Source organism: Phytophthora sojae (genome assembly GCF_000149755.1).
Source record: "Phytophthora sojae unplaced genomic scaffold PHYSOscaffold_3, whole genome shotgun sequence".
In the NCBI taxonomy this organism is placed as follows: Eukaryota; Oomycota; class Peronosporomycetes; order Peronosporales; family Peronosporaceae; genus Phytophthora; species Phytophthora sojae.
In genome coordinates, this window is record NW_009258117.1 from 9,499,523 (window position 1) to 9,509,187 (window position 9,665).

Consider the following 9,665-nt stretch of genomic DNA (forward strand, 5'->3'; position numbering starts at 1 on the left):
TAGCGTTGTTAAATAAGTACGCCGATATCAGTTAATTAGGATAGACGTATACTTAGTATATGATTGGCTGATCTGCTTCAACTGGTGATGTCGGCACGAAATTCGTGCACATGCCACTCGCTCGCATCGGTCCGCAGCGCGCAGACTGACTCGTTCAAGAAAAGCCCCCCCCCCCCGATGGAGCTCATCGAGTGCGTGTCGAGGCTGGTGGCGATGGGCGAGGATTCAATCATTGACCGGCAGAGGATTCTGTACCGCTCGACACAATTTTGAACCTCGAGCTCATTCATACAAGTGGTGCATGAGCACACGCTGTGAGCCTCACGCTCAGTCGGCGGCACACGCACACTCAAGCACGGTCTGCTGCACCAAATCCTCCGCATGTGCATGTATTCATGTGGATTGGTTCTGCAAGAGCAATGCCGTTGAGACGCTCGAAAGGCTGTGGGATCGGTTAGGATGATGTCGCAGCGACCTCGCTGTTCATTGGTTTTTCGGTGCTAGCATTTAGAGATTGATAGCGTACCAAGTCAGTACGTGTTCCTATCCGATCTTTGGATGGCGGTGAAAATATTCTTGAACAGAACGAGAGAGAGACCGTTTCTAGAGAGGACGAAGATTGCGTTTCGGGCCGTATTTCCACATTGCACAGTACCGAGGCGTGTTGTCGGGAAAATAATTAATTCCTGTTGTTCTACCACTACTAGGCTGTTGCTAGCTCACAGCCCCTACTTGCCTGTTGGCGACCCTGTTCAACTGTTAGTTTTCAACAGGTTTTTAAGTTTGAGAACCTGTTGATCTGGAAACCTGTTGCGAGTGCTCTTTGACTGCAAGGCAAGCACCTAGCAGTCATCAGGTTAGTGGCGAGTGCAAATACGCAATCGGCAGGGCAAACATCTCGTACTAACGCTTGAGGGTCGCAATCGAACATCATGCCGATAGCTGGGACTGAGAGCGTACAAGATACACCAAATTAAGTCAGCTACAAGCAACCGGAAGTCATTTAGAGAGCTGCAGCCCAAGAATACAGCGCCACGACGATACGGTAATCTCTGGACTAACCCACTGTCCTTGTGCATCCGAACGAACCACGATCAGGCTCTCGGCTATTAGTAGAGTCCCTCACGGAGGTAAACTTCGAGTCGCGCATGTACCCCTCGCAATATCATAATATATGCTTTGACAAAGGTTATTAACAGCGACAGCCGAGCAGGGCTAACGACAGGTGGACAGGGGCTGGAGAGACACAACAGCCGAAGAGTGCTAAAGTAACAGGTGATAAATATCACCCGTGTTGTCGCTAAATGCTACTTTTTTTCTTATCGTTTCTAGCATACTGAACAGTACTCGGCAACAAATACTGCCAAACGTAGCGTTCGGCTCGTACTTCATGTACTCCTTCAGCGATGTCAGTAAATGAAAAGTTCAAGGCAATTAGTTACCTCGGAGCTAACTAACGAAAGTGAAAAAATATAAAATATAAAATATAATGAAATCCTACTCCTTCGAAGTTCGCAGGCCGTTCTCGAGTGGACCTTCTAGGCGTGTGATACGATAACCAGACTGAAATCGTTGGGCTTAGGGTGCCCTTTACTACCCCCGCGGCGTGAAACAATTAAGTTCACTATACAAGGAAGAATCGATTCAATTAGTCATTTTGCAGCTTTTTGCTGCTCATACGTTTACACTTCCACGTGGACTTCCACTAATTCTAATATGCGCGTGCCCGCGGCATCTAACTAACATTTAGTTTGGTATTCAGCTCCAAATGGCCCCCTTCAGCTGCATGAGGGACCCACAGCATCAAAGAGCCACCTCCGGTGCCAGGAAGACCCAGGAAACCAGGACGCCAGCGATCCAGATACAGCGTCCGGCCGCCCAGCTTCTCCACAGTTGACTTCCACGTGGCTTTCCCACCGGCAGCGACGTCGATTTCGTCGATCTTGTCGCCTCCAGACATAATGTTGACCGTCACGTTCTTGGTGTCGGTGCTCTGGAAGTTGATGATCACCTGGCCGTCGCCCTTCTTGGTCCAGGACATGGTGCTGTTCTTGAACGCCTTCTGGATCATGTTGAGCCCCAGCGTGTCCGGGTGCGTGCCGTCGTCGATCTCGCCCATGAACTGCGTCGGGCCGCAGATGGACTGGAAGTACTCGGAGATGAAACTCGAGACGCCGCTCATGTCGAAGCCCGTGACGACCCAGAAGTTGAGGCCCTGGTTCACCACCTTGTACGCGTACTCCATGGCCTTGTAGGACGTGCCGTTGTCGCTCTTGCCCGTTGTGATGAGGTCGTTGATGACGACACCGAAGGTCTTGCGCAGCTTGTCGCGCGTGGTGTAGGCCGTCTTCTCGTCGGACTGGGAGATCAGCAGCTCCATGCAGTTGCTGGTCACCGTGGCGATGTCCGTCTTGACGATGTCCGTGTCCTGGATCTTGACGCGCAGCTCGTCCTTGGTAATACCGGGGTTCTGCTCCCTCAAGGCCTCGACGGTCGACCACGTGCGCTCCATGAGGCCTTGCAGGTCGTGGCCGCACGTCGAGTTGGACCTGAGAGCGTCCTTGAGGTATCCGATCTCGCCCTTGGTGATCTGCTCGGGCGGGGCCGTGAAGTTGGCTCCCTTCATGAAGGCCTTGAACTTCTCCCAGCTAGTGATGAGGCTGTCGTTGTGGGCCAGAACCTGGGACAGAATGAACTGCGAAGTGGCCATAATACGGTCCGCCAGCCACCAGTTGCCAGTTGCCTTGCCGCCTAAGCACAACTTGATCGTAATAGGCAGTTCAACAACCACAGCGTTCGACTGGTAGAGCATTGCCAGGATCTTGTCTTGAGACGCCTCGGGGTCAGCGACCTTAATGGAGCGGATGTAGCGGTTGAGCGCTCGCAACTCGCCAACGATCATGCAGGAGCACATGACGGCGGTCCGCACGCCCTTGGCCATTTCCGAGAACTTGCCGAACCAGTTGTCCATGACGCCGTTGATGCCGACGTTGAACACAGAGCTGACCTTGTAGAGCACTTCTCGTCCGCAGTCGTCGTTCTGGCGGATGCACTCCATGCCGCACTCCACTGGGAACTCGATGGGGCACTCGGCCCAGCACGTGTTGGTCTTCTCGTTGCGGTCGTAACCCTTCGGACACTTCTTCATAATGTGAGCTTCACGCCAGCACGCGGCGTCGCCCTGCACCTGCACGGAGCGAGGGCCCACCCAGTTGCGGTACACCGGCACGACGGAGCTCTTGGTCGTGAGTGGAGTAGCAATCTCGTAGGACCGGCCCGACCCAACCGTGATCAGCGCTGAGTAGTTCGACGACGAACCCGACGCGACCGATACCGAGACGTCCTCCACCGACGACACAGGCGACGGCTTTGACGGAGCAAATGAGCCCGCGGACTGGGATGATCCCGATCCAGAGGAGGAAAAAACGTTGAAGACTTCAGCAAATGAGACGGAGCCAGAACCCGATGCAGAGGCCGAGGCGGACAGCGCCTCGATGATCTCAGCAACAGACCCGGAGCCGGAGATTGACGCCGCTACGGACTGCTGGACGACTGAAGGAGCTGTGGTCGCTGGTCGGGGTGTGGAGTTCTTCGTAACGATAACGCCGGTCGAGCTGTGCGCGCTGGCAGCTACGGCCACAATGGCCGCAAGCGCCTTCAGCCAAGCCATCTTGAGCTTTGGACGCGTGAGCTTGACGCAGCAAAAAGGAGAATGGGGGTCACCATGCTGGGGCTCCGTTTACAGTACGTGTATGAACGATGCGATGGGCCACTGAGGTTCGGACGATTCAGGAATCGACTACAGTACCAAGGCGGGATGGGGACACGGTTTAACCGCCGCCACTTAGAAATCGCGCCTGGAGTGACGTCTGCAACCCAATCGCTCCAGCTCTCCGCATGTTTTCCCGCACGGAGGAACACAGCATTTTTAGTGTTCCGTTGGTTCGGCATTTGTGTTTTGTAGATTACATGTAGATAAGGCAAAAAAGTGTCGACAACTTGTCCTTTCAACTCAATTTACGTCGGAGCGTCTTCCGCGTTGCGCAATTGCAGCTGACACGGCATTCGCTTAACTGCGGGAAGCGCGCGTCCTTTGATTAACTGCGGTCTTGAGGATACTGTACTGTATTTTACCTCCCTCCGTGGTTTACCATGAAGTGGCTGAGTCCGGTGCTGTGTTCCGGTGGAGGAGAGGGTCCGCGCGGTTCGGCCTCGTCTAATGTGTCCAGGTAGCATGACATGTATCAGACTGACAGCACCTCCCGGACTTACCGCCGGCGACTCCAGGGTGCCTCTGCCAAACCATGCGGCTTACCTTCCAAAAATGGTGGGGAATAATACGTAAGGGTGCAAAAGTTTTTAAACTTTAAAGAAGAAATGAACCAAAATGCATTCACTTTGGTCGATCAGCACTCATTACACCCGCATGAAATTCCCGAGCAGTCTGAGGCCGAAAATGGGCTAAAAGAGAGATTTGCCTGTACAGCGCAAGACCATTTTCTCCGGCTTGGTCGTGCAAGACCTCGCAAAGTGGACGTTGGTGCAAATCGGCGAAGCTGCGGCTCGTCGACGGGGTCCCGCCCCGCGCTGTGATTTAGCAAGTCGAGCCAACTCACGGTCGTCACTTGGCTTGATTGGCCCAGCTCGCTGGGGCGCTGTCTCGGAAGCTCGTCGCGCTTAGCGGCATCTGCTTTTCAGAGAATAGGCTCAGGTATGCATAACCCTGTCACCATAATCAACAGCGTATCTGTGTCTACGACCTACTTAGGACTGTACCGTGTACCTACACTGTATGAGCCCGTTGTCCAGTTCAGTGTACTCGCAAAGAATGCTAACCAATTCTGGAATTTGGGTCTCCAGCCATTGTATCCGATAGCGTTGGCCACCTGCAGCTCGCACCACAGTGCTCGAGCAAGCGACAGCGAGTCCACGTGCTCGGAGCTTCTATACCATTACTATGCGAAATCAAGCGATTCGTATGATGCCCACACAAGGAATCGCTTCGTACATGTATCGCAAAGAAAACCACATGGTTACTGTAAGATGTACGTACATATGCCCCCTGTTTCTTGTAAAGTTATTGTGCCTTTCGTTTACTTTTACTCAAACAAGGGAGATAGTCAGTACATAATTCGTTATAGTATACTAAGTAGTTTCCCCGAAAATCGGAGTTCAGCTTCCTGTGCTTTGCTCCTTCAGTTTTGCTCTCGTTTTCATTCGAGGTCCCGAATGGCGGTGATTTGTCCATCCCTCCGATTTTTCAAATCGGGGGTTGGTCCCCTTTATTTTAACTCGTAACCCTATCACAATAGTAAAAGTGATAGTTTTTGAGGTCCGTTTAGCCAAAAAGACTGAAAGGCACAATTCAAGAAACCGATGAGTCCAAGAGTAGGTCGGTTGGAGCAGAGTGCGATTTGTCGGTGGTAGACCCCCATGGCGTCCCACGTTTCTGACACGGAGCCGGTACGGATAGCGTCCTCGTACCGAAAGCTGGTCGATACCGTGAAGGGCAGCGCTGTGATTTAGCAAGTCGAGGACAGCGCACGGCAAGTGCCACTTCTGATTGGTGTCAATGGCCTTGTCTCAACAGTGGAGCAACGCGACCGAATAAGGTCTCTTGGTTGGGTAATTCCCAAAATACAGAGTGCTGGGGAAACTTTTGACATTTTCAACCTTTTGCGACCAAACACGGAGTTGTGGGAAAACTTATTCCCAAGACCGGCCTTCGCTGAAGAAAACACCAGAGACTCAAGAGCCCACGTGCTGGTGCACGCCGCTCCGGACGCGCCGCTGGAGAAGACGCTGGCAGTCGCCGCCATCATGGACGGCACACCCTCCGGTGCCTTGCTGTCCACGACCGTGCTGCTGCAGTAGGAGGGCGTGGTGCGCTCGAACCTCGGCCCTGACACTGACACCAGGGACTCGCTGGACTCGCCAACCGTGGCCTCCCTGGGCGAGCTACTGGCCACCAATGGCTCGCTGCGCCCGACGACTGTGAGCGAGCTGCTGGCCACCAATGGCTCGCTGCTGACCACCAGCACCCGACGACCGTGGGCGAGCTACTGATCTCGCTGGACTCGCCGACCGTGGCCTCCCTGGGCGAGCTGCTGGCCACCAAGACGCTGGTGGCTGCAGGAGACAAAGGGCGTGGTGAAGACGACTTCCGTGGCCATTGTAGGCACGCTGGACACCGAAGGCGAGCTGCTGGAGACCAAGGACGTGCTGGACCCGAAGACCATGCCCCCCGTGGACGAGCTGCCGAAGACCAAGGGCGTGCAGGACCCGACGACCGTGGCCGAGCTGCTGGACCCGAAGACCATGGCCCCCGTGGACGAGCTACCGAAGACCAAGGACACGGTCAAGCTGCTGTACATCAAGCGCGTGAAGCGCGGGATGCCCGTGACCGAGCTGTGGTACATCGAGGGCACAACCGTGTGCTAACGGTATCCGGTTTCAAGAACATACACGCACAGCGTTGGCGACGACACATACCGGACGGTACCTACGTGTACACCTACGCGTACGTGTACGATGTAACTAACGACTTTGGAATTTGTCAAAGGATCTTTCCTCAACGTATTGCATGTATAATCAGTAAGTATGCACGTACCGTACAGTCTTGACGACAATATGGTATGTTCAGGGATATGTTTTGAAAGTCGACGTTCGCGTGGTGTGATGTCATTCAAAATGGAGGTCTTCTGTACACTGTACGGACCGAGGTCCACGGTTGGCGAGCTGTACATCGATCTGTCTACCGCGGCATCAGCTCGTTGCTGGTCGTCGTTGGACAACGAATGCAACAACAGGCAGCGCCGCTGCCAGAGGTTTGCCGCGGAGCCAGATCACCAAGGCGGAGCGATACCGCCACCGATCTCCGCGTGCTTGCAGCGAAAAAACCAATGAGCTCTCGGGCCGTTAAAGCATCACCCTAAAGTGCACGACCAACGTCGCAACAATAGCAGAAACGCGCTAAAGACTGGCGCTGTGTAGCAGTTAAGCATAGGACACCGTCGGCTGGGCCCTTGCTCCTGCTCCGCTCAAGGTCAAACTCGAAGCTGGAATGAGACGCATGGGCGACCCCCACCAGTCATTCCAGCGTTTGGACAAGCACATTGTACACTGCATCGACATCCTCGTGTACTGCGGAGGCGGGCTGTCCACAAGTACCGCTTCGTGGAAAGCCGACGCGTTGTACATGTACAACTCGCAGCGCGAATCAACTGTATGCTCAGCGATCTCTGTGCGGATGAGTGATCCCAAGGAGGCGCAGTGCGTGCCGAATTATTATTATTTATCGAAAATTGTCGAGACTGGTTAGAGTGTAGAAGGGAATTCCGTGGCAAGAGAGCAATCCCCGTAGACCCAGCACATTGTAATGCAGTGTACATTGCCATACGTTCTTCGCACAGATCAAGCCCCACGACTTGACACTCCGAGATGGTCTCTCTCAAGCCTCTCACTAGGACGCGCTTACTCTAACCCCCATTTTGTCGTAACTTAGGAGGAAACAGTTGAAGTGGTTCGACCAATCAAATCACTCGTCCGGTACATGCACATACAAACAAAACCGTAGACGGAGGAGGTACCGTACATCCCAGCAGCGCTTGTTGACCTCCAACTTGTTGACCTCATTCTCGCTTTTGCGGCGCCAGGGCCACATTCCCCTCAGCCCCACTTGCTCCAGGTCGCAAGATGGGATGGCTCAGGCTACTTTTCGCCAGTTTGGCCGTGGTCGCCAATACCCACAGTTCTTCCGCCACAGTATCCGGCTCCGGGTCTGTTGCTGAAATCATCGAGGCGCTGTCCGTCTCGGCCTCTGCATCGGGTTCTGGTTCCGTCTCATTTGCTGAAGCCTTCAAGATGCTGTCGCCTGGATCGTCACGGCCGTCCTTCGGCTCTGCAAGGACATTGCGGTCGTCCCGTGAGTCTTCGGTGGCAGACGTCTCCGTCTCAGTGTCGTCGAGTGCATCTTCGAATTCTTCGGCTACCGTCACCGTTGGCTCCGGCGCATCATACGAGCTTGCAACGCCCCTCACTACTAAGAGCTCCGTCGTGCCGGTGTACCGCAACTGGGTGGGCCCTCGCTCCGTCCAAGGCGACAGCGCATGCTGGCGTGAGGCGCACGTTATGAAGAAATGCCCCTCGAACTACGACCGCAACGAGAAGACCAACACGTGCTGGGCCGAATGCCCCATTGAGTACCCGGTGGAGTGCGGCATGGAGTGCATCCGCCAGAACGACGACTGCGGGCGCGAGTTGCTCTACAAGGTCGGCTCCGTGTTCAACGTCGGCATCAACGGCGTCATGGACAACTGGTTCGGCAAGTTCTCGGAAATGGCCAAGGGCGTGCGGACCGCCGTCATGTGCTCCTGCATGATCGTTGGCGAGTTGCGAGCGCTCAACCGCTACATCCGCTCCATTAAGGTCGCTGACCCCAAGGCGTCCCAATACAAGATCCTGGCAATGCTCTACCAGTCGAACGCTGTGGTTGTTGAACTGCCTATTACGATCAAGTTGTGCTTAGGCGGCAAGGCAACTGGCAACTGGTGGCTGGCGGACCGTATTATGGCCACTTCGCAGTTCATTCTGTCCCAGGTTCTGGCCCACAACGACAGCCTCATCACTAGCTGGGAGAAGTTCAAGGCCTTCATGAAGGGAGCCAACTTCACGGCCCCGCCCGAGCAGATCACCAAGGGCGAGATCGGATACCTCAAGGACGCTCTCAGGTCCAACTCGACGTGCGGCCACGACCTGCAAGGCCTCATGGAGCGCACGTGGTCGACCGTCGAGGCCTTGAGGGAGCAGAACCCCGGTATTACCAAGGACGAGCTGCGCGTCAAGATCCAGGACACGGACATCGTCAAGACGGACATCGCCACGGTGACCAGCAACTGCATGGAGCTGCTGATCTCCCAGTCCGACGAGAAGACGGCCTACACCACGCGCGACAAGCTGCGCAAGACCTTCGGTGTCGTCATCAACGACCTCATCACAACGGGCAAGAGCGACAACGGCACGTCCTACAAGGCCATGGAGTACGCGTACAAGGTGGTGAACCAGGGCCTCAACTTCTGGGTCGTCACGGGCTTCGACATGAGCGGCGTCTCGAGTTTCATCTCCGAGTACTTCCAGTCCATCTGCGGCCCGACGCAGTTCATGGGCGAGATCGACGACGGCACGCACCCGGACACGCTGGGGCTCAACATGATCCAGAAGGCGTTCAAGAACAGCACCATGTCCTGGACCAAGAAGGGCGACGGCCAGGTGATCATCAACTTCCAGAGCACCGACACCAAGAACGTGACGGTCAACATTATGTCTGGAGGCGACAAGATCGACGAAATCGACGTCGCTGCCGGTGGGAAAGCCACGTGGAAGTCAACTGTGGAGAAGCTGGGCAGCCGGACGCTATATCTGGATCGCTGGCGTCCTGGTTTCTTGGGTCTTCCTGGCACCGGAGGTGGCTCTTTGATGCTGTGGGTCCCTCATGCAGCTGAAGGCATTGTCTGTTGAGTCGGCCATTGACCATGTTTCAAAGGTAAAAACTGTCTCGATCATCTCGTGAGTCACACAACACTACATCGGTATAACGCGCACGTGTTGACTCAACACATGTTACGGTAGGCCATAACGAAATCATCGATGACTTGAGCGCGTCTGAT

General features: G+C 54.8%; 3 protein-coding genes across 3 annotated transcripts; 1 reads left to right on the forward strand and 2 right to left on the reverse strand.

Moving 5' to 3' along the window:
- Positions 1–1,735: 1,735 nt before the first annotated feature.
- On the reverse strand, positions 1,736–3,670 carry PHYSODRAFT_330193 (hypothetical protein; the record flags this gene model as incomplete). The annotated part of the gene is made up of 1 exon (XM_009526805.1): positions 1,736–3,670. One exon carries the CDS (start codon positions 3,668–3,670, stop codon positions 1,736–1,738), a length of 1,935 nt encoding a protein of 644 aa, XP_009525100.1.
- Positions 3,671–5,743: 2,073 nt separating this feature from the next.
- PHYSODRAFT_285723 (hypothetical protein) lies at positions 5,744–6,435 on the reverse strand. The gene is made up of 2 exons (XM_009526806.1): positions 6,092–6,435; positions 5,744–5,945 (listed from the first exon to the last, which is right to left on the reverse strand). The coding sequence occupies exons 1-2, from the start codon at positions 6,171–6,173 to the stop codon at positions 5,749–5,751; spliced, it is 279 nt and encodes a 92-aa protein (XP_009525101.1). The 5' UTR covers positions 6,174–6,435; the 3' UTR covers positions 5,744–5,748.
- Positions 6,436–7,695: 1,260 nt separating this feature from the next.
- Positions 7,696–9,516, forward strand: PHYSODRAFT_489844 (hypothetical protein; the record flags this gene model as incomplete). The annotated part of the gene is made up of 1 exon (XM_009526807.1): positions 7,696–9,516. The coding sequence occupies one exon, from the start codon at positions 7,696–7,698 to the stop codon at positions 9,514–9,516; it is 1,821 nt and encodes a 606-aa protein (XP_009525102.1).
- Positions 9,517–9,665: the final 149 nt, after the last annotated feature.

Bases quoted from the DNA above. Each gene is read 5' to 3' on its own strand.
- PHYSODRAFT_285723 (XM_009526806.1), bottom strand. From the start codon at position 6,173: ATGGCCACGGAAGTCGTCTTCACCACGCCCTTTGTCTCCTGCAGCCAC. The intron at 5,946-6,091 runs GCCACGGTCGGC...TCGCCCAGGGAG, and splicing joins CCAGCAGCTCGCCCAGGGAG to GCCACGGTTGGCGAGTCCAG.